Below are 25,104 nucleotides of genomic sequence, written 5' to 3'. Positions count from 1 at the left end.
TTAATGTATTTAAAATATGTAGTTATAGTAAATTATGTAAATCGCAAAATTTATATTAATGTATTTAAATTATATTTAATGTATTTTAGTATACTGCATTCAAAATAAAATCCACTGAGACACGTGGAACGGCTGATTCAACTCCAGTTAACAACAGTTCACAGAAACTACAAGACCCATAAGCCCACTAAGGGCTAGGTTGTGCGTGAGTGATCGAGTGCGTGTGTGCGCGCGCTTGTGTTGTCTGCCGACTCGCCTGACGTCACCGCTGGAACTGCCCTGTCACGCGCTGTTAGTAAAAGTTGGGATAGGAGCTCGAGACGGAGAGCATCAGCGAAATTACGGACGAGCTCGATGAACGGTCGCTGTATGAGGTGTTATTAGTTTTATTCGTTTTCTAAGGCTTAGCAGGAGGCGCTCAGCCCCTCTTCCACCGCTCCACGCCACGGGCAAAAAGTTCAAGCCGCTGCGAGATCGCTGAAGCTCCGCAGAAGGTCGAAGAGTTTGGATTTTTGTGAGGGAGAAGCAATAATATTTCTTCCCGGGCTTAGAGAATTACAGCGCGGAGGAAAAGTTTAAAAGTTTTGCCTTTATTTGTAGTCAATGTAGTGTGTTTATTAAAGAGTCGGCGTATTTACACGGGTGAGCCCGAGCTGTCAAACCCGATGACTACTGCAAACTGCCCCGGGAATGAAGAGCTGGACTTCAGATTGATCTTCGGGGAGGACGGGCAGCAGCCGCCGCTAGGCCCCGCAGGTCAGTGCCTCTACTTCGGGATACTCTCACGCACTGTTTCGGTGTAGATTAACTCATGAATCATGCATCGAAAAAGTGAGGAGGTCGATACCAAATGCAACACTCGCTATCAAAAGCAGCAGCGGCGCGCCGTTGAATCGACAGAGCTCGCCGGCTTTTCGCTTTACGCTAGCAGCTGCAGTTTTGTTTAGTTTCTTGTGCGGTTGTAAATTCAGCCAATGAAAATGCGAAGCGGTAAATTTAGGCGCTGAGTGAACTAATGTATAAGCAAAGAGGACCTAAGCCGGTCACAGCGGCTTAGAGCCTTTTTAGCTGCCTGCCTAGACAGCGTTTTTGGACAACACAGGCGCGTTTGAGACACAGCCACCATGAATCTGACAGCTGCTCCACAGTGAAATCTAGAAAAGTTTCTGTTATCACTCGTGCCTGCCTTCACCTAGAGTACATCTACTTACATTTCACTGCTGGTTATATATTCTCGGTATAACCATGAATGGGACGAATAAAAATCTTGAATCTTGGAAAAAGTTTCAGCACTTAAGTTTCTACTAATACTGGACTTACACTGTTTCATTTCTCCATTTTACTCTTATTTACATCAAAACATCAACAGTAACTAGTTTTGTCAATGAGTTTGCAGGTGATACAATTTTTTTTTTTTTAAATGCACAAATATATAATTGAGTCATTATCACAAAATAGTGCTTACACATTTTGGAGCACATACTGTATTATCTTTTAGTTTGGATAAGATCCAAAAGACAGAATATAAACATGCTTGGTGTGCAGTTCATCAAACATCTCCCTAAAGTCATAAAAATTCAATATTTACATTTACATTTAGTCAATTACCAGACGCTTTTATCCAAAGCGACTTACAAATGAGGACAATGGAAGCAATCAAAAACAACAAAAGAGCAATGATATACAAGTGCTATAACAAGTCTCAGTTAGCTTAACGCAGTACACGTAGCAAGGGCTTTTTAAATAATATAATAAGTAAAAAGTAAACAGATAGAATAGAAAAAGAATAGAGCAAGCTAGTGTTAGAGGTCTTTTTTGCTTTTGTTAATTGTTTAATAAATTAAAAGAAAACAGATAGAATTCAAAAAGATCAGAACGCTAATACAGTATATTAAGTATTCTTGCTTATGTCATTAACAGAATTTACATAGCTTTCAGCTAGCTATTAAAATATTTAATTTAGCGTTATCGCATGCCGTTCACATTACAAGACCAGACCTGAGTGCTGTTGCAGAGTAAAACTGTGATATTTTTACTTAAAATGCAATTGTTATCAAACAGAGTTGTTAAAATCTCAGTAAGTGTTTCCACTTCATGTGTAAATGTATATGGTACTAGTATTTATTATGATGATTATTATTTTCTTGTTGTTGTTGAAGCCCTCAGTGTTTTGTTAAAAGTTTGTCATGTCAGATGTATAATCAGCAGTGCAGATTGTCTCCAGTTTGTAACCACCATACATGGCCTATGTGTGTGTGTTTGTGTAATTGCCTAATGAAAAAACGTGTGTGAGAAGTAGCAACCCTATCAGCCCCTGTCAGTGTGCTCGAGTGTGTCGTGAAGGAAAGAGATTTGGGTATAGTGAAAGCAGAATGCCTGTGTGTGGGTGGACCCCAGTGTGTTTTTGTTTAAGTTTTGCATGGGTTTTTTAAAGTATTGCATGATCAGTAAATTGCATATGGAGATTGCATACATTGCCTAGGCAAACGAGGACTGAGCATTTTGTGTCATATTTTCAAAGAATGACCACCATGTTTTGTATATTATGTAAAATACTGTACCATTGTGTTTTAAGCAGTAACTTGGTGTAATTAAGGAGGTTTTGCTACTGTACAAAGATATTTTCCCTCAGACATGACTGCCTGATGGTCTGTGTAGACATTCACAGAGGAAAAGGGAAAACCTTTAGTCTGAGACAGAAGTTAGGAGGATGTTTTTGAACTAAATGTTGGAAATAACACAACTTCTGTGTGCAAGTGATTTTCAGTCTATTGCACTGTATAATTTGGACCGTATGTAGGATTTGTAAACACATACGCATGGTGATATGAGATAATTATGAATTACAGTTGAAAGTGTGTATGTATAGTTTTTTTTTTTTTCAACTACCGTATGTAGTCCAATTTTATCCTTATGAAGTGTAGAGTATTGAGAATTTCAAACTCATGTTGTTGTTTTTTTTGAACATTCTCTTTATTGGTTTTTTAACATTGGCACAAAGAAAGAAAAATCCAACAAAATTCACTTTGCTGATACAATGTGCAATAATATTCTTCCATATGTAAATGATTTATGTTTGAACTCAGGAAATGATATAGAAGGGAAAAAAACTCATGTTGTTTAATAAAGGAGCAGAGAATAGAATTTTTAAGTAACATAAATTAGTATTCTGCCCAATTGTTTTGCAATATTTACAGCTATTGATAAATATAATAGTTAAAATTTATAGACAGTGCAAATTCTTTGTCAGAAGGTTAGAAAAGTTTTATATCCTAATTTAAAAAAAAAAAAAAAAAAATTATAAAGGTAAATAGAAATATATTTGTTTTTATTTTTATTATTATTATTATTATTTTTTTATTTTTTAGGTTTTATCCTAAGTGATGTAGGTGTCCGTTCATGTATATTAAGAAGTCATCAGGATTTTAATGCAGCTGAAGGGCAGGGCTGTTGTTACTTTACACAGTTATTAGTGTTTTCTGTGCCGCTGTTGTTAGAAAAAGATAACCGATCAGTTTTTTTTATTTTTAATTCTTGTATTTGTTAATAAAGCTGAGACATTTCAAATTAGATCAGGATTTTTTGTCAAAATATTATCAGATCCTATTTAAATTTGATTCGTTTTGGCTGGTCTGTTTTATTAACTAATTTGAATTACCAAATTAGCAACTTTCTCAGAACTCTAGGCATGACATTATGGCCACTGAAATGCTGATCAATGTAGGCATTCACACATCTACAGATTGAGATGGGGCAAGCTGTAATTCAGATGTTTATGCAGATTTGTTTCAAAAATATAAATATTAAAGGTTTATGACCTAACATGCCCATTTTGTAAAGTAATTACGGTAATTCTCCCAAAATGCTGTTAGAGACAGAGGGGAAAAAGAAACTACAAACGGATGTAAAATGAATAAAACAACAAAGATGAGAATACAGTTCTGAGTATACCTGATTTTAACGGGAGTGCTGACAAACAGGAGGTGCGTGTAGCGTTAGATGCAGTTTTAGTGCACATGCACATTCTCACTCTCACTCATTCATCACAGCGCTAGTCTATAAGAAACCTGTTTTGTCGTTGCTTTTATTGCTGTTCTTGCAGTTATTACACCATCAACACAATTGTCAGGCTCAACCATTTAACCCAAGTTACTGTAAGAAAACTGATCATACTTAATATTCAGTAACTATAATCTAACCTTTAGTCCCAAACTAGCTTAATTTAGACTGTATTGTATGTGCAAACCTGTTACCCTTTTTCTTCTTCCCCATATATTTTCTAATTGAACAAATTTGTATTTAATTGTCTATTTAATTTTGATATTTATGTAAGTTTTATTGCTAAAATGTAATCACACAAATCAGACAGTTTAGACAAACACGGTTCCCAAATTCAGTAATTGCAAAGAGTTGTGAACAAAGAGTTTAAGGTCCTATTTTATACTGTCGGTGGAAAATGGCACAAACTTTAATCAGTATAGACTTCTTTTTTTTTTTTTTTCATAATTGTTCCTGATGTTTGAGCTGCTGGTTTGATTCAAGGTGAGTTTTTGACCAGGTTTTGTAAGTTGCTGTGTATTGAGAATGTACAGAAATGGATGGTAGTTCTGTTAGTTTTTAATGGGTTTTAGTCCAAAGTGAAATCACACAGGAGGACTGTCAGCTCGTTTGGTTAATCTGTGAATATTTGCATAGTGGCCGTCGTCACCTTGAATGACCCACCCCAGATGAACTTAAGTCAACTTTCAATTTAACTTTTTTTTTTTTTTTTTTTTTTTTTCTGTAAAGCAGCATAACAAAAATAGAAACCATACAAGTTGTATTTAATATTTAATTCATATTTATTTAGTTTAAATAAGTGTGTTTTTCAATTATTTATTTATTAATAATTAAGTCCTTTATGGTTGTTTTTTATCACTTTTCCTCGGTTAAAAAAGAAAGAGTAAGAATAGATTAAGTTTCATTATAACAAACAAAAGAAAAAAAAAAGGATTTTGACTAAATCCCCACTTTTTCCTGTCACAGCAACTACATGTCATATTACTGAATCCAAACCACATCTATTGATGTGATTTTCAGTCTGTTGATTTATCTGTTGATAATTAGTGAATCTCTAGTTGGAGATTATCATAAAGTATCAGAACTCAAACACACATTTTTATGAAAATTAACTTTTGCTAATTGTGTTATGCTTTCTCAAATTATTAATCTCAGATATGTAGATAAGATCGCAATGCACAAAACTAGTATTTCATGTCCCTTGTTTGAAAGACAGAGGTTGAGTGTGCAGTAAAAGTGGCCTCTTCCATTGTAGAGGTGGCAGTAGGGGCAGAAGGTGCTCTCTCAGGGCTGGGTAAAGTCAGATTGTGCAGAGCTGTCTGGCGTCATGCCCAGGCACAGCATGTGGTCTTCAGATGGCAGTGGAATTCAAAGGGAGGGGCACAAGACCCTCCTGCCTAGACAGAAACAGGAAAGAGGCTTCAGTCTTTCTCTTTCTCTTCATTTTCCCTGTCTCTTCATCTTAAAATGCCATCTGGAAGTGTGGTATTGTTGTTTTCATGGCAAACCTTTGCGTCCATCTTCCTACAGTCTTCAGGCTCTGAAAAACCAGGTCAACAGTGCAGAAGCACCAGTCTGGAGGTAGTTTATGAGTGGGTAGCTAAATGTCTGTGAAAAAAAGCAGTGCGTGCAGTGTTTAGCGTCTGTGCTAGCATGCATCTGCTCATCTGGCTGGCTGGCTGGCTGTCTCGGTCGTGGGAAAGACTGAAATTACATCGCTCTCAGGGTGGGTTATTTTAAGCCACAGCAAAAGTGGCAGAGGCAGACTGCAGGTTCGCTAGTCCCGTCAGAGGATTTCTCCCCCCTAGGCCAGCAAGTGCCACCGGACAAATCGCCGCACCTTTAAGCCCCGTACCGCCTCACGCTGTGTGTGCCGAGCAGCAGAGAAGTGTTCAAATGCTGTGCGCTACGTCCCCAGGTGAGGCCATAGACGCAGACTCAGGTGTAGCCTTGACGCTTGTTGGTCAGGGGACGAGTAATAGGGGGAAGCTTAGCCCAGGCAGCTTTATTTAGACCACAACAGCATAACTGCAAGCCGCTAGTGTGGTAGGATGTTACCAGGAAAGCTCTCGCGACATTAAAACAGCTTTTTTGAGTGGAAAAAATAAATTGTTGTTGCTGCTTTCTAAGGCCAGCATTACAAACTTAGCTGTACTTAAGTATTAATCATCAGGACATAACTCGTCCCACACCATTAGTGCTATAGACATGAGTGGTACCTCAAATTGTGCAGCTTGCTGAGATGAGGAGTGCTTTTACTTTTCTATACTATTGGGCTGAAAAACATTTGGCAAATGTAAAAAAGAGAGGGAAATTTTTAGATTTGTAGATTTTTATCGAAGGAGGGAATTGTGCCATATGCAGGCTTATTCTGAGGGCCATTCATACCATGGACGATAACTAAAAAAAATTTTTTCTCCAGCTGGCCAGTAATTTAAAAAAAAAACAAAACAAAACAAAGCCAATCAGAATTCACCCTACTTTAACAAGCTAGAGCATTTAAAGTGGCATACAACATAACTGCTGCGCCCATCCCATTTAGAGAAAATTATTGTCCATTGGTGTGGGGGGCTAGTACAGTTATCGTGATAGTTGTGCTTCTTGTTGTGAACCAGGTCTTTAGCCATTAAGAAACCACCTAATTACCACCCTAGCAACCACATAGCAATGCCCTGAACCCATAACACTCTAACTTTGTGGTATTGAATATTCTGCAGAAAGGTTTGTTAAACTTTTAATAGTGTGAATGTCACCTGCTAAAGCATGCAGGGCTTTATTGGTGTTAATGAAGTTAATTTTTTTTATATATATTCATATGTGATTTTGCCCAGGGTTTAAATCAGGCTAACAGTGCTGACTCATTTTTGCTTCTGCAGAACCGTGTTAACATGCAACATAAATGTGTGAATGATCTGCTTGCAGGCGATCCATCGCAGAGGAACCATGGAGATATAATGGATATTGTAGCAACTGTACATGGAAGTGTCTTAAGTTAGCAATAATTGTTTTTTTTTTTTTTTTCAACAAATTTCAGTCTTCCGTTGTTCAAGGAAGTAGTTGTGTGTGTGACCATATTTGTCAGCAGGTGAACTTCAACAGTCATGTCAGCTCGACTCTGCTGGGTTAAATGTATAGTTAAGTTCATCCAAAAAAAAAGAACGCAAAACAAGATATTTCGCAGAATGTTGGTTACCATTGTGTTCATTGTAGAAGAAAGAAAGTCATGTTTGGAACAACATCAGAGTGAGTAAATGCTGACAGAATTGTAATTTTAAGGGTAAACTATCCCTTTAATGGCCCAAATTAAATTATGTTAGTGGCAGTTGGTAAGCAGATGTCTCAAGGCCTTACCAGTGACCAATGAGCATCTCATCTTCAATTCAATATTTTATCCACAATCCAACAAATATAATCTAAAATGCTTACTTTTCTGTCTCTTTTCCTCTGTAAAAGCAAAGGCATGTATTACTAACACTACAGCAGGCTACTGATCGTTGTCTCTGGTGGTTACATTCATGTGGCACTGGAGTTCTTATTTTGGCGAGCTTCATGTTGATTTGCTGCCAGACGCGGTGTTGTAATACATGAGAGTGAATCAGCTTTACATGCATCCAGGGCACTTGACACTAATGGTCAGGGCCATCAACATTACAAGCTCGTGTCCCACAAGTTGTTTCTGGAGCTTTGTTTGGTGCCATTTAACTGTTAGCTTAGCTCCAGCAAGAGGACCGTGCAGCCCAGTGAATCCCCTGACTCACTGGGCTGCAGAGGTGTGTTTTTTTACAGGATCTGCACACTGTGTGAGAGAGGGGCTGTAATGTGGTGGGTGTGAGGGGCTTGTTTCCTGGGGCGAGGCATGAGCAGATATGTGTCGCATTTGTCTAGTTTAAATTTAGTGTAACTGAAACCAGCAACATTCATAGGATGCTAATGCAAGGGAACGTTTCAGAAGTAGAGATAGAGAGATGGGGGTGTGTTGGATCAGTCACAGGTGCTAGCTGATTTTACATTTCAAATGAGATGCGTCACAGAGGCACCTTTGGCAGTGTCCTTTAGTCTTTTTTTAAAACCATAGATAAGTTGACTAATTGTGTTTTAATTTACAATAATAATAATTATAATAATTTTAACAATGTTTTACTGTTAAAGTACACAACTGTCTGTGTGGTCAGTATTTTTATTTATTCTTTTTTTTTTTAAAGAAATTAATACTTTTATTTAACTTGGATTCATTCATTTGATTAAAAGTGGCAGTAAAGGTATTGAAATTGTTACAAAAGATTTTTATCTTAAATAAATGCTCTTTTTATAAAGTTTCTAATCATCAAGAATCCTGAAAAGAAATTGTTTACACAAAAATAGTAAGTAAGCTGGTTTCAACATAGATAAAAAGAAAAAAAAGTTTTTTTGTGTGTGTGTGCACCAAATCAGCATATTACAATAACTTCTGAAGGGTTGATGACCCTAGAGTAATGGCTGCTGAAAATCCAGCTGTGGTGTCACAGGAATAAATAACATTTTAAAATATATTAAAATAATAATAAAAAACAGTTGTTTTAAATTGCATTCATATTTTACAAAATATTTGTACAGTATTTTAAGAGACCTCTTTCAAAATGATTGAAATGATTCAAAACCCAACTTTAGATCATTTTACAATAAAATTATTTGTATTGACTCATTAAGTCTAATATCTTTTTTCTTTTCGAAATACATATATAGTCAAATTATTACATATATAAAATTCTAAAAATTGCATGTATGTAATAAAATATAAAAACATGAAATATATAATGTACTATTATATAATGTATAATTTAGAAATAGCTTCAGTCTAAGCATAAAGCTTTATCAAAAAGTGAACTTGAAAGTAAAATGTCCAATATATGTGGTTATAAGGCTGTATAAGGAAGTTTGGTTGATATTTAAAGTTGCTGAATTTCATGTAGTAATTATTGAATTAACTACTCTTAAGTTAACAAAATGACATTCATTGGTTCGACAGAGGAGCTGTGTTGATTTTAGGCCTTGTGTTTTTCATAGGGCAATAGTGTATTGTATGTGGATTTTTTGAGTGTACTGTCAGAATAAATACATAAAACACCATTTCCCTAGTCAATTATGTTCCAAATAAATGTATTGTGTTGGTGTTTGGTTATTTTCTCAAGCAATCTCTGTAAAAATAATTGTGAAATAATTTTTTTTCATTTTCACATTTGATTGGAATTTAGGAACAATTTACACAAACTTGTCAAAAGCAGGCAATTTTTAATTTTGCAGTTGGTAACACCACCATTTTCATAGCAAATTGCATCAACATAATTTTCAGTCTGAGGCAGAATGCGATTAGGAGGCATTCACATAAGACTCCTTCTCAGACACGTTTTAATAGTGTTTTTTGTTTTCTAAAATAAGTATTTTCAGTGAGTGCTCGAGTACTGTTCTGTTGTACTGTTGAATATTCAGATAAAATTTATAGTTATTGTTTTTTGTTTTGTTGTATTGTTGTTTTTTGTGATTGATTTAGTACTGTTCTTTTACGATTAATCGATGAATCGGTTTATGTACTTATATTTTAGTTTTGCCCATTTTTTTCCCCAAGTAAATTATTAACAAAGGGTCTTTATCATTCAACATAGACTTTTTAGAGATTTTAACCATTTTGCATTGTCCACATCCTCATCAAAAACATACCTGGAGTTGTGTTTTATTATGTGTTAGTTATCCTTTGTCGAACGCTTCTGCAGTCAAAACACTGACCCAATACATACTCTAGCAAATTTCACAAGGAGATTTCAAATAATGTTTCCACCATGGCAGTCCCTTAGGGCTCCTAAAAGTAGTTTTAACATCCCGAACAAAGCTTATTAAGGAATCTTTCAGAACATATTATCACAAAGAATAAGAATAAAACAGAATTAAAATTGCAGTAAAATTGCATTTTTTATTATTTTTTTTTCCTGTAAACACACAGCTTATACCTGGGAAACAGCTTTATACTTCTGCTGTGAAATTGTAAACAATTTCCAATAAAGTGCCAATGGCATGAAACCTGAATGGAACTCACATTTTAAAGTAAAATTTAAAGTAAAATCCATCAGAAGGTTGTCCAGAAAGAAAATTGGACACACAAAAAACCTGCTGTGTGAAAAAGAGCAGTGTATACTTAGAAAAAAATTGCATTTCAAATACATTTAAACATTAACCTCTCTCAGTCAGTCATAATTAGGCTGCAAGACTGAATTATGAACTGGTAAAAACGACAAAGCTTTAAATGTTAATTGTTAAAAGCAATGTTATCAGCTTTCACGACTAAACATTTTTGCAAACAACATTGTACTGCAGAATCTACACAAATAAAAGTCTTTGCACACTGTGATTTTCATCGGATTTAAATATGTAGTTGTCCTCATAACATTGCAAAATTCAAAAATGTAATAAAGCGATAAAATGTTAACAAAACAGCTTATGCCTGAACTGACAGGAATTCGACTACCTGTGGGAAATGAGGCAGAACACTATTTCACTCATTATTTGAGAAAAACTTTGCATTGCAGTGCAAAAAGGTCAACATGTCCAAATGTTCAGGCTTAACAGTTTGGCTTGCTCTCTTTTTGCTCCCACACTTTGGATGACTTCGTTCGAGTAGTTTTATCTTCCGCTTTTTTTCTTTTTCTTACTCGAGCTTACTCCACTGCCGCCTGCCTCACCCATCACGCTGAATGCAGCAGAGAGACGCTGTACGGGAAGCACGTGACATAAAACGAGGCCAGCTATTGGCTATTCGCTGCTTCTCCTGCTGTACTGGCTGAGTAAAACCTCCGATGGCTCATTACTGCCACACTTTGGTCACCCGCAGATTTAAAATATGCACGAAATGAGCCGCTTACGGCAAATAAAAATTATTTAGCAACGAATCGATTACTAAATTAGTTGACAACTATTTTAATAATCGATTTTAATCGATTAAATCGATTAGTTGTTTTCAGCTCTATATTCACTGTTCTGTTGTACTGTTGAATATTCAGATAATTTTATTGTTTGATCTTTCAGTCTTTTCTTTCCTCACACTTGTTTGTTGCATTGTACCTGAGGTCTCTAGTACTCCTCAGAGTCACCGCTTCACTTCCTTCCCCTTCTTTTGGTCCCTAAGGCACTGTTACACAATTTACCCTCGGGCCGTTGTGTAATTAAAAGTGTGTCTAACAGCTGGATAGTTGCGTGTACATGTGTGGTTGAGGCGTATCGCAGATGAGGCTCTGAGACTTTTGCCGGCTAAGATGATGAGTGTATTTTGATTCACCACAGCAATTGTGCTTTCAGTCATGTACATTTCTTCCTTTGCTTAAAAGATGTCATTTAGGCCACAAAAAACCTAACTTAAGTGTAGTAACGTGGAAAGTAAAATCACTAAACCCTAATTGGCATCCATCTTTTCAGCAATAGTTCTCAGTTTCTCTTTCTCTTTTTCTTCGTCTCTTTTTTGGAATTTTTTTATTTTTCTGGCTTCAGTGAAACCAAAGGGTTCCTCAGATAGTGAACAAAACAAACTAACATAATGATCTAAATATTCAGGTTTGTGGTTATATAATGATGCCAAGGTTTCTATATTGTGTCTGTAAGCAAAATCAAAGTCTTTTGATTTATTTTTGCTCTGTTGACCGCTTTGATCTCAGGTGAATTCAACTTCCTTTCATATACAGTTTGAACAGGCAAAAAGCACTGTTTATGATTCATAGGGAGAGGCATGAGGCCTTCCTTTATGTTTTTGGGAATCGTAAGCTGCTCTGTAATGTGAACTACAATTGACCAGGCGTAAGATCTGAAACTAACTCCATTGCTTTGTCTGTTTCAGCAGTGATTGACACGGTTGGGACTAAATGAACCTGAGGCGTTCCCTCTGCCGGCTGAGCTTTGTTTATCCTGTAATGTTATCACAGCATGAGATGGTTTAATTAGGGAGCTTTATTTAGAAAGCAAACATACGTTCATGTTGGCTTAGGCTGCCATCACCTAGCACAGCGGACATCCGCAGCTTGTCGGTGATGTAACTGGCTGCAGAACGGGGGCCACAGCAGTGACTCGCCTGCATGGGGAAAAATTTGCTAAAAGCTGCAAATTAAGACTGAGACATAGTGAATGTTGCTAAAACCAAGAAACTGATGTTTCTTTAGGAGAATGTCTAATTCACACCAGAAAAGTCAGCTAGTTCACTTGCTTTGGTCCAGACCAAATACACTGTTTAATTTTTTATTTTTTTGGTGCGGTTTGCTTTCACACTGCTCTTTTTGCAAGTGAACCAGAAACTGTAAACAAAACCACACGTGTGCTTAAGGTCATCCATTCATTGGTTTATCCATTCAACCGTACCAGAGTTTGTTTGGAAGCGGACCGAAACCACCTCTTCAGCTGGGTCTCGGTACGGTTGTTTGGTCCAAACCCGTGTGTGATTGCTGTAGTCACACTTGCCCAAAAGATCTGCACCAAGGGGGGAAACAAAGTTGAGTTCGAATCAATCGAACCAAAATGGTTGGGTGTGAATAAACCATGTGAGATTTATGTATTTTCATTTTATTATGTTTTTTTTATAAGATTGTGGAATTCTGTTTTGGTGTGAAAACATTATTAAAGGTAGACAGGCTTCAGATTACATTACGAGCTGCCAGGGTGGTCAATAGTTTCACCTTTTTTTTGTTGTATTGTAAGAAAATGTAAAACTGTTTCATAAACTATTTGATTAAAGACCGCTTTTATGAATAGAAAGATGTCCCTATATTTTTGTAGAGGCAATTTATTAATTCAAGTCCCAGATTTAATTAACTTCAAAATATTATGTCTTAAATGTAAACACAAATAAATAAAGCAGAATCATTGTTTCACCTTTGCATTTAAATCTTACCTGATATCATATTTTTTGCGACATGTAGAGTGATTCATCAGTCATGGGTCTGCTACAATGCAGTTTGTAGGTCTACTTGCTTCTTGGAAGGATGATTTGTCATCTTTTTCTCACTTCCTAAAGCAATGCTTTAGTGTGTGCAAAAACTATTTGCTACTCTAGAAATCAGTTTTGTAAAATATGAGACCTATTTATAGAGCATGTTCATTCTACAAATATCTATAGGGCTTCAGTTAAAAGTTAAATTAATCTTATTGGTTATTTTGAATGAACAGATAAAAGAAATGTAAATTTGGCAAATTCATTGCCACAAACAAACCAACTCACAAAAACAGTCTAGTGAAATGTGTTTGATTATTTTTTTTTCCTCAGCTTGCTGCATGCACAGCGTGACAAAAAAAAACCCAGCAATGTAATGTTTTGTCCTGCTATGCTGCTGCTTGTAGGAAAAAAATAGTTTGTTGCTGGAAAAGCTGAACTGTTTTGAAAGCAGCTAAGCTATGCTACTGGAAATATAGTTAATAAAAATTTGCAAATAAATTAAAAACTGTCTTTGTGTGTGACCACAGAACCCCAGCTGACCTCTTTCAATTGAGTCTGCTTGACTGAGAGCATCTAACATCGACTAATGAGACACACATATGCCCACACACTCGTATGCAAGCTTAGACAAAGGCAAAAACGCGCACGCACACACACACACACACACACACACACGTTCTGTGCGTCTCTTTGTGTTCTTAATCGGCTACAGTTGTGCGCTACAGAGATGTTGGTGCTACAGGTGTGGGCTGCTCTGTGCAGCTTGCGTCAGTGTTTAGAAGTGACGGCACTCTGCCAACAGTTCTTAGAAACAGGCAGTGTTAGGAAGCAGCTTGTTCGGTCAAGAGAAAGTGCTTATTTAAAGTCTTCATCATTCAATTTCTGATTTACAATCAATTGTTTGGTTTTTTTTGTTTGTTTTTTAGGCCAGTTTTACGAGAGAGACGGTTAGATGCTTGATCTCTAAGAAAAATCCTTTGTTATACATGCAAGTGTGTTCTACATAGGGAACTCCGGATTAGGTTACACCCATCACTACAGATGATATGCACACACTAACACTCAGGTCAGGATGTTGTGTAAGCAATTCAGGAATTGACCCTCTTTGAGGCATGTACGTAGACATCTTATAGCCCAGAGTTCACGCAGGTTGTCAGAACAGTGGGAAATATCCGAATTAAGGAATTTCACATCAGAGCCAGGGGTCACAAATGCACTTTTGACATTTTCATTATGGCCTAAAGCTCTTGAGTTCTTGAGTTGTCAAATGATTTTCACAAAGCATCAACAAAACAAATGACTCAGGAGAGAAGCTGGGGAAAGCAAAACAACATGTGCAAGTAGGAAAATGATGTGACGCAAGACTTGAAAATGGAGCCAAAATGGAAAATTGAAGAAAGCAGGATGCTCTTAAATTAAGCTTGCGTGTTTAAATGGTCTGTTTTCCTACATTAGATTCTCTTTAAACTGATATGTGTACCTGAAGTGAGTATGTACATTTTTGTAGATAAGTGCATTCCAACAAGTTACCGAGACGTCATTGGTACATTGAAGTCACAGCACGGATAATTACAGTTTGATGCTGATTCATCTATCACATGGACCAGGCATCCCTTAAAGTTCATTACAGCATCTGCCTTCATCTTTCATTAGTGATGGACGAATTCAAACTGTTGCACCGTGACAGGTGCATTAGGATAAGTACCGTTCTGCCTTCACAACAGACGTAGATGTTTAGGGAGGTCCATGCTTCATCTGTGCTTAATTGAATTGTGTGGCTGTCATTACTAATGGAGGAGAGGGCTTGAGTTTTTCATTCCTGTCGTCAGTTCGCATCCTGCATGCATTCAAGGAATCAAAGCAATTAAGCTGTTAGTGTGTTTGTGTGATGACACGACTTCCCTCACAGTCCTGGTCTGATATTACACGCACACCGACACACTGCACCAGGTAGGGAGAGTTGGTCTCACCTCTGGGTGACTTTACTGGTGAAAGCCCGTGTATTAGTAGTGTCACGGACTGTGCAAGGCATTGAGTGCTTCTCAGCGCACTACAGCGATTTCCCACTATTATTAGCTTAGGAACAGCAAAGCCTCTTAGGGCTCTTTATTTAACCAGATAGCCAGTCTGATGTGGAACTGAACGGCGTCTGATATAAGCAGGCAGACGCTGGGACTCCTCTCCTCATACTGCATAAGATCAGTTCTACTTTCCTCATCATAGATTATTACTGACCCAGGTTCTGTGAGACCGTGCTGAGGGGGTCTGGAGCTGGATGAAAGGTTTCTATGAACCTCAAGCAACTGTGACAGCGTTCAAGTGGTAAATTAGAGTTGTTGTTCTAACTAAACTGCAAGCCATATTAGTCACAATACTACACTTTAGCAGTTTCCCTAATTTCCTTCCAGCAGATGGTTCTGGGTTGATCTGGGTCAGGTTTTTTCTCACTGACGTTCCCAGCAGACATAAGGTAGCAGAAAGTAATGGTGTGTGTGTGTGTGTGTGTGTGTGTGTGTGTGTGTGTGTGTGTACAAGGCAACAGACATCAAGTATGCAACATGTTTGTAATGCAAACAACAGTACTATTCAAAAGTGTGGGGTCGGTAAGATTTATTTTTAATTTTTTTTATAAATACTTTTATTCAGCAAGGATGCAAATAAATTACTGAAAAGGAACAGTGAAGACATTTATAATATTACAAAATATTTAAATTTCCAAATTAATGTTGTTCTTTGAGCTTTCCATTCACCAGATAATTAGAGTAACAGCGGCTGAAATTTCAGCTTTGCCATCACAGGAATAAATAAAAAATGCAATAAAATAGGAAACAGTTTTTTAAATGTATATTTAATATTTTACAGTATAATTGTAATTTGCACTTGCTATGTTGTGGCTCCAACACTTTTCCATTTGGATGATGCAGATGTCTTGTTACTGTATGCATCTTTATCATGTGAGGACTGCCACGATACTTTCATCATAGTATTCATTAGCTCTGCTAGGGAGGCTGGGAGGTCTTTTGGGGGAACGATCTGTTCTTGGAGAGCTACAGTAGTTGTAGTGCTCCTCACTCATTTTCTGTTATTCTGCTCTCTTTTTCTCTCACACTATAATTTAAAAAAATATATTTCTCTTATCACATCTTTATTCTCTGCCTTAAAGCTGCAAAGTGCCATTTCTGTGGCACTATTAGCCATTTCACACTTTTAGAAGTTTTTTGCTTCCAGGATCAGCCATCACAGGGTAACCTTGCTTTCAGTGAGAGCAATAGACTAACAAGAGCAAGGTCTGGAATAGGGTTGGTTATCGTTTTAATTTCAGCAATTCTGATTCCGAGTCTGCTTATTGATTTGATTCTTAAGGAAAAATATATACGATAAAACGTTGATGTGAATATAGGAAGGACAGAATGACTACAAATTTTGGTTGAAACAGGAACTGGTGAAAGCCAAATTGGTCCATTCAGTGACTGAATTTCTTACAACCAAAATTTATTTTTATATATATATATAAGATAATAATGAAGCTTTTGAAAAGTGTCTCAAGCATCTCTTTAGATGTCCAACCTGAACCTTAAACCAGACTCAGAAGTAACAGCCTGCTTTTCCACTGCTCCCAATGCTCACAGCACCCTTCCTCTCTCTCTTTCAGTCTTTTTTCTCTTTTATTTTATCCCCCCATCATTGTATTTATTCATGGCACTATGCTAATGAACTGGCAGCCAGCGTTTGGTGGATTAATCAAAGCCTCTTCTCCCTCATGAATGAAGTTCAGCATGAAATTGTGGGTAAAAAAAAAACATAGGCTTTGCCTTTGCCGATTAACTCTAGGCTTTAAAGATCTCACATTTTTTCTATGGAGTGTTATTCTGAACATTTTCAGGTTAGTATACTGCGTATACATCACAGCATTGTGTGTGTCAGATTGACAGAGTGAACTCCCAGTGGTCTGTTTCCCTTGGGGTCAGAGTTCACAGTTGGATTGACATGTTGAGTCTTGTGTGACACGTAGGTTTGTCCCCCTTCCTGTTTATCAGGCTCTGTCGTCACAAATAGGCATGTCTTATGACAGGGAGTGTGTGGAGCATCTATAAATAAGTCAATCAGATGGAAGGGGATAGAGAGGGATAAAAATATAGCGACGAGAAATGGGGTAGAGAAACATAAATGAGAGCATTTTGAAAGGAAAAAAATAACACTGGGTGAGTCAGTCAAAGGAGAATAAGTGAGAGAAAGGCCATGACTCCATTTACCTACATTTATTTAGCTGATGCTTTTATCCAAAGCAGCATACAAGTGGAGAATCAAGATGGTATTCAACAAGACTTGATTCTGTTGCATTGTGAAATCATAACGCTGATTTTTTGACTCGGTAGGGCTGTATGCAGCTTGTAGAAACACATCTCTCTGGCTGCTCACTGCTGTCTGGCCCTGTCAGGCTCCCTCTGCCCAGTCACTGGAAGCTCATCAATAACCTTTAAAAGACCACAGGCACAATATGCTCTGTGGGTGTGTGTCTGTACAGTATTAGTGCATAATAGCCATCTGTGTGTGTGCGAGCTGGCGTTATTAATAGGGTCGGTCTCTATGTGGTGACAGGCTAAAGCATGCGTCTATGTGCGAATTTGTTTCCCGTGTGTTTTTTGCGCACGTCCTGAGATAGATGACATGTGCACGGGTTATTCCTCTCTGGATTTGAGCACATCTGTTGCCCCGCCCGAAATTCTCCCCATTGACTAACCCACCGGCTCTCTGTCTCATTATATCTGCTTTTAAATGGATCTGACTCTATGGATCTTGCTCTCTCACTCTCTTTCTGTGCTTTTCACCCCTACCGTCCCCGTGCGCTGGTACTGAGATATCAGTACTGTTTGTGCTATAATGCTCTTATTGTTAACCTGTTGCTAGTGTTGTAGCGTCTGCAGATTCCCCAGTGGCTTGTTTGCAGCTAGCCCGAGTCTTTCCTTTTCAAGGCTATCAGAACAGCAGTCCAATAAAGGAGAGAGAGAGGAGAGAAAATAGCCTGTTCTCTTTCATCCCTCTTATCAGCAGACAGAGACCTTGAAGTGCCTCAATAGACAGTAATTATTTATGTGTTGGTTATACGAGCAATTACACTGTGAACTTTGGTAAATGTAATACAGTTTCTATAAGTGCCTTATTTTATGCACCTATCCTGTCTGTGTTTTTTTGCTAACCGTAGTTCTGGTTTTTAAAACTGTCCCTAGAACTGTAGAATGCTTTATATATACATGATATGTGTGTAATATCGGGCTATATATATATATTATATATATATATATATATGTGTATATATACTGGGCTATATATATATATATATATATATATATATAGTGATATATATATATATATATATATATATATATATATATTATACTGTGGTAAAGTGATTAATAAAACTACTGCAAAATATTGATCTAATGAAAGAATAAAACTATCAGTTAAAAATACTTCTCTGCAGTGAAGCTGTTTGGGATCTCTCCATCAATGCACATCCACTGAAAATACGTGCCAGAAAATCACCGCCTTAACAATGATAGAAATGACATTTAAAATGATATCCTGGTTCTAAATCAGTATATCATGCGCACTTTATGTAAATATGCAGTTTTTTACTCTTTTTAATCTTTTCTATTTTGCATTGATCTTTTATCATATCTATTATGTATATATGTTTTATTTGTAAGCAACAGTTACTTGAGTATATGGCATATTAAAGGCCTATTCACACCAACACTAAATGTTCTGCACAGAAATTTGGGACAAATTTGCAATTTATTCATACCTAAGTGAAAAAAATACAGGTGGTCTAAAAGACGATGCATATTCACTCTCTGACAGTAGGTGGCTCATATGGAAAAGCAGAAATATAGCTGTCCACAAGGGTATCAGTGCGCAGTTTTCCATTTCTGACATCCACTTGTAAGTCAGACCATATTCACATGTTTTCCAACAGCCGTTCAGATTTTTGTATTTGTTACACTGTTTATCAAACAATACCAAATACAAGAGTTGTTAAGAGTCATTAATACACATTTTTTTAACAGATGGTCCACAGTCCACCTTTGTCATTCTTGGTAAGCGCCTTGTCGGTAGAATGTTTTTTTAAGGCACAGTATTTCTCTTCTGCATCATTCATGGAAATCTATTCCCTCAAAATATTTCAGAACTCCACTGGCTACACTGTACAAATGCTTATTTTGTCCCTTATTATTCTGTCTGTTTCATCCTCTCCATGTTTTGTCTTGTTTTTGATTTTTTTTAGATCTAGAAACAGATGAAAACACATCGTTTTACATCCTCAATGTGGGGCAACCTCCTTCAGTGGTGAACCAATCACACAGTCTCCAGCGGCATGGAGGGCCACCCCCAGCCCAACTCATTGCCACCTCCCCATCCCTGCAGGCCCACCACAAGGCCTATGAGCCCAGCTACAAGCCCCAGGACTCGAATTACATGCCCACAGGGGTGGGTGGAGGAGGCAATGGCCCACCTAAGGCCTTTGAATGTCCTAGCATCCAGATCACCTCCATCTCCCCGAGCTGCCAGCAGGAGATGGAGGCCAGTGAGGATGAGATGAGAGTGAAGGGTCCAGATGGAGACTACCACGACAGACCTCTGTCTCGAGACCACCTGTACCTGCCCTTAGATCACTCGTATCGAGATTCATCCCTGAGCCAGAGTCCATGTAGCAGCCTTTCCTCTCGTAGCTGGTTCTCCGACGCATCGTCCTGCGAATCCATCTCACATGTGTACGATGACGTGGATTCAGAGCTAAATGAAGCAGCGGCACGTTTCACCCTGGGCTCGCCGCTCACCTCGCCCGGCTGCTCTCCGCAGGCTGGAGCGCAGGAGGAAGTGTGGCAACAGCAGCATCACCATCATCACTCGGCTTTCACTCACTCCCTTCCTCATTCGTATGGTCATTCTCTCTCGCCCCGCCAGTCACCTTGCCACTCGCCCCGTACCAGCGTCACAGATGAGAACTGGCTGAGCCCTCGCTCACCCTCACGGCCCTCTTCACGTCCAACATCGCCCTGTGGGAAGAGACGCCACTCCAGCGCTGATATATGCTACCTGGGCTCTTTATCGCCCCATCACTCCCCGACTGCCACACCCGGCCCCTCGCCCAGGGGGAGTGTGACTGAAGACACCTGGATAGGAAGCCCGTCTATGGGTGTATCCCCTTTCCAGTGTTGTCCCTCTGAGGCTGACATCCCCTCCAAGACGAGGAAGACTTCCCAGGACTGTACAGCAGCAATCCAGTCAGGAAAGGGTGACCTGGGCATGGATGACTCCGGGAGTGTGTCTCCTTTGCTTGACTCACCTGCTGAGGACGGCATGCACGGATTAAAAAAGGATGGATCTGGAGAGCAGTTTCTTTCTGTCCCATCTCACTTCACATGGAACAAACCCAAACCAGGACACACACCTATTTTCAGGTAAACTCCCTCTGCTTTGAAGTGACATCAGAGTAACCATTATTGAGTTCGTGTGAGTATAGCTCTACAATGCTTCTTTCTTGCAAGTGTTCATGTGTAGAGAAAATAACTGTGAGTGAATTGACTACTACATTTTCAGCAGTCTTCTAAGGTAACATCCAAACTGACAGAGAACCTCATGTAAATAATTTGCCTGCAACTGTTTTTGATGGTCTCTCACATGCAGCACACAAATAGCACTTCTTAAAGCACAAGAGACTCAACTTATAAATTATCTTAGTTTTATTGCCAATAAGGAATAATGTGATGGGAGATGTTAAAATCCTATATTTTTGTCCAAATAAATAAAACACTAAAATCTAAAATCAACAAGTGATTTAAGCATCACAACATTATACTGTACAGTCTGAAATATGGATAATCATTATGAGGTTTGTTAATGAATTAATAAATTCAAGTTATTTTAAAATATTAACTAAGTGAGGGAATAGGAAGGAAAACTAAATGCAAAAATAAAAGCATGGACAATAAATTAAACAATATCGATTTGTGCCAATAAATTTAACTACTTAAGTGAATGGAATTCTGTATTTAATCACGATTAATCACACCATTTCATTTTGGATAGATTTTCACATTGAATCTCTTGAATAATGTTTAAACAATGTAAAGAAAGTATATATAGAAATAATATTAAGAAATATCTTATAACTAATTATTTTTAACACAATAAACAGCAAATATTTATCTCAAAAAGTTGTTATTTATTCCATCACTTAATAAAATAGTACCAATATATTATGCATCTTAGCATTCAGGTAATTATTAAGCACGTTGCTAATCTAACAGTGCAAAACTAAATGCACAAAAAATACCTAGGACACATAAAATAGTTTACTATGGAAATAGTGCCATATATTTCTGAAATAAAAATATGTCTATAGTCTGTTATTTATCCTTTTTTTTTTCTTAACTCATTGCAAAGTATTCTGAGGTGTCTTAGACCAAAAAATTACAGTTTTGTGAGTGTGATCATTTATTTACCATCCCATTATGACCTTCATTCAACTGTAGAACACAAAAGAAGATATTTTGAAGAATATTGAATACATTTTGATAACTGGCATTATCTTTGATTGCATGGTCAAAATAATAATTTTTTAAGACTTGAGTAAATCATGACAGAATTTTCACTGTTGTGGGGACTATCCCTTTAAATGTGAAGAATATATACGAATCATTAAATAATGACAAGCCTTTATTTCAGTGATGCCTTTCTTTACTGGTAGTTACCTCACTATTTTTAGAACAGATCCAGTATACATTTAGAGTAGCATGATGAGGCAATTGAGTGAAGTTAAGTGAAGAACAGAAAGAGTTAAATGTGTGTCTGCTATCCATATCAGAGCATCGGATAATGGCTCTGTGTGTGCGCGCGCATGCTAGTCAGAAGAAGACGGCCTATCAGTAAAGAGAGTGTGTGGCTATGGGTCGCAAATGTTTTCCTACCCACAATGATTCTGTTATCGACCGCACCAACACAACACAGTTTTTAACTCAGTCAGGCCCCTTCATTAATTCTCTACAATGTGTAGCATACACCCTTGATTCCAAAGTCGCATAAGAAATAAGCACATAGTCACAGAACTTGCTCTCCTCCTCACAAACATGTCAAGAAACTTCTAGCAGAGCAGCATGTTGTAGGAGCAATGTTGACTAACATCTTTACAGCCGTACCTTCATACAACAGAGACATGATACCTGATCCCTGTTATATGAGCCCACAGCTCTGCTGTCTGCCATCGGACCTGTTTGAGAGTGAGTGTGTGTGTGCTGACTGCTCCATCAATCAGCAGCAATAGAAAGATCTAGAAGCTTGTCAGGTTTAACAGATGGGTTTGCTATGGCAGGGTGGGTGAATTTGGCACAGTATTAAGCTGAAGTCTATAGCAGGTCTAGTTTAGGACAGCCGGCTAAACATAACACACTTTCAGATGAAGACACACACCTGCTTGCCTCTTAGGACTGGTCAATGTATCAAATGTACAAGATGTTTATGCTTTAGTTTTTGGCTGTTATGTTTCATAAAAATATTCATATGCCTTTCTTGCAAGGGTGAGGCTGTCACTGGTCGGCCCAGATTGACAGCTGGTCCATCCTGTCAAAGCTGCCAGAATATGTTAACATATTCTGGCAGTAAACAAACTGCATTTGTCATATGCAAAGTAAACATAGAATCATGTGCATATCTTCATAGATCTTTAATATATTGGGGTTCATTTATTATATCATTCTAATATGCTGATTTGGGGCTCAAGAAACATTATTATCCATGTTTAAAACAGCTGTGCTGCTTAATATTTTTGGGGGGAACAGTGATACTTTTTTCAGGATTCTTTGATGAATAGAATGTGTGAAAGAATAGCATTTTTGAAATATAAATATAGTTTTTGATCAATTTAATGCAATCTTGCTGAATAAAATTATTAATTATAAAAAAAATACAAAAAATCCTTACTGACTCCAAAATTATAAATGGTAGTGTAGATGCAGAGTAGTGTGAAGACATTCTTGAATAGTGGTGTTGATTTAAACCTCAAATTGGTGTTCATTTTTGTGTACAAGAGTTGTGTATGTATAAGGCAGGTGTTCATTGTCACTAAGTAAAGCTGTTTGATGTCCACAGGCCACTAGTGCACTATCGTTAGGCCACTACCGTCACACATATTCAGCTTTCTCGCGTTTCCCCTGACGAACCATCTCACGTTACCATGAGGAGTGAGGGGTGATTGGGAAAGAGAGAGGATGGAGAGTATGTGGTGGAGAGCTAGACTAAGAAAAAAATACAAACAAAAAAAAAACATTCACTGATCACTGATTTACCCTTATGTCACTCATAAATTGTTTCACTAGTCATAAGTTTTGCATTTTGAAAATTAGAACTTGGTCATCTTTTACTTACTCTCATGTTGATCCAACCCTGTGTGACTTTGTTTCTGTGGAACATTTATAATGACATTTTTAAGAAATGTCTTAATGCTTTTTTTGTACATGCAACATAAGTCATTGATAATCAGAAGTGGTTTGATTGCCACCATATTCAAAATACCAGATTTTTTTTTTTTTAGTAGAAGTTAGTCATATAAGACTCATCTAAGTTTTGAACAAGGGTGGCAGAATGTTCATTTTTGGGTGAACTACCCTGTAGAGTAAGTTCTCACTGAACTTGCTCTGTATCTTAAAGGTGACGCATACTATGTTATTGACTATGTTAGCCTTTAACCTGCCCTCACAGAAGCTTGTTGCATCATGGTCTTTGTTCACGAGTCGAATTTCTAATTTTTTATTCCAACGTCAACATTTTTTATTTTGAGACCATATTTTAACATCCAAAGTATCATAATTCATAATTTTTTTTTTTTTTTTTTTTTTGTCAGTGGACGACTATATCACAAGATATTTGTTGGCCTTCTCCGTACACCGCAGCTGCATAACTTTATTTTCAAATTTCATTAGGTGCAAATCCTATCCGTCCCGAACCACATTGTGTCATAGCACTGTTTCATGGGAAGTGGGAACCATCTCTGGCAGCATCACAGAGGCTTGTTGAAAAAAAGATGTTTGTTCAGATTCTAGCATAAAATCTTTGCATCCTGAACTGTTGCATAGCTGCTCTCTGACATAATCATCTTGTTTTATACTATATGCTTTCATTTTTATGTTTTCATAGTCGATCTACTTACTGACCACTCTGCATTGTGTAACTGCTCTGTTCGTGTTGCTCTTGATCTGTGTGTAGGGCATCATCCCTGCCTCCCCTGGACTGGCCGTTGCCGAATCAGTATGGGCAGTACGAGCTAAAGATCGAGGTTCACCCCAAAGCTCATCACAGAGCTCATTACGAGACTGAAGGCAGCCGAGGAGCCATCAAAGCCGCATCTGGGGGACACCCTGTCGTCAAGGTGAGTCTCCACAATAGGATGTTTACTGATACTGTATTTCCTGGCCAAATACATTTGTTTTCCCACCACTGATTTGGCTGATGGTATGAGAGGTTTAACTTGGTTTTGTATCATCGTATGAAGCCTTGTGGCCTTGATTTCTAAGTACTCATTACAGTGGCCACAAAAGTGGGAACAGAGCATTATGCCATCCGTTCCCTCACAGGAAGCAGATCTTGAGAAGCAAGACCACACAGAAAGCGTCTGCTGTGTGGCCTAGTAACCTCATTACTGGTCATAAAATTCCTTTTACTGGGTAACAGCTAGCGAGCGAGTGTTTTGGTGTCAGCTAGATCTAAGCAAACCGTGTAGCAGTCTGATTAGGGACTTTATTTCCTACCGACTGCTCTGTGCTACTTGTACTAGCGGCTCACCAGAGGGATCATGGGAGTGTGCTTCAGCAGAGGTGATGGCATCATTTATGTAAAATGAAGCCCAATTAGTATCCTGCTGTATCATGATCGGATAGGTAAACTTACCTGGCACTCTCCTGAGGCTACCTCTCCTAAAAAGACTGAGAGAGAGAGCTTGTTGGTAAATATTTTATGGTCTTGTAGGCAGTGGCCTCTTTTGTGACAGCTGTAATGAGGCACACACACAACTCGGGAACCGAGTTCATTGAACGTGTGAGGAAGAGAAG

General features: G+C 37.9%; 1 protein-coding gene across 1 annotated transcript in view; it reads left to right on the top strand.

Annotated features, from left to right (window-relative positions):
* The first annotated feature begins 211 nt into the window (after nucleotides 1-211).
* LOC109093419 (nuclear factor of activated T-cells, cytoplasmic 3-like) overlaps nucleotides 212-25,104 on the top strand; it is a 69,268-nt gene continuing 44,375 nt past the window's right edge. Inside the window, exons 1-3 of the mRNA XM_042727848.1 lie at nucleotides 212-756; nucleotides 19,287-20,463; nucleotides 24,263-24,425. Of these exons, the coding sequence (XP_042583782.1) occupies nucleotides 666-756; nucleotides 19,287-20,463; nucleotides 24,263-24,425 (1,431 nt within the window). The 5' untranslated portion in view covers nucleotides 212-665. The remainder of the gene's footprint in view (nucleotides 757-19,286; nucleotides 20,464-24,262; nucleotides 24,426-25,104) is intronic.

This window comes from Cyprinus carpio, chromosome B7 (genome assembly GCF_018340385.1).
Source record: "Cyprinus carpio isolate SPL01 chromosome B7, ASM1834038v1, whole genome shotgun sequence".
Lineage (NCBI taxonomy): Eukaryota > Metazoa > Chordata > Actinopteri > Cypriniformes > Cyprinidae > Cyprinus > Cyprinus carpio.
Note: the sequence above shows the minus strand (reverse complement) of the source record. Positions and strands in the feature narration are given on the sequence as shown.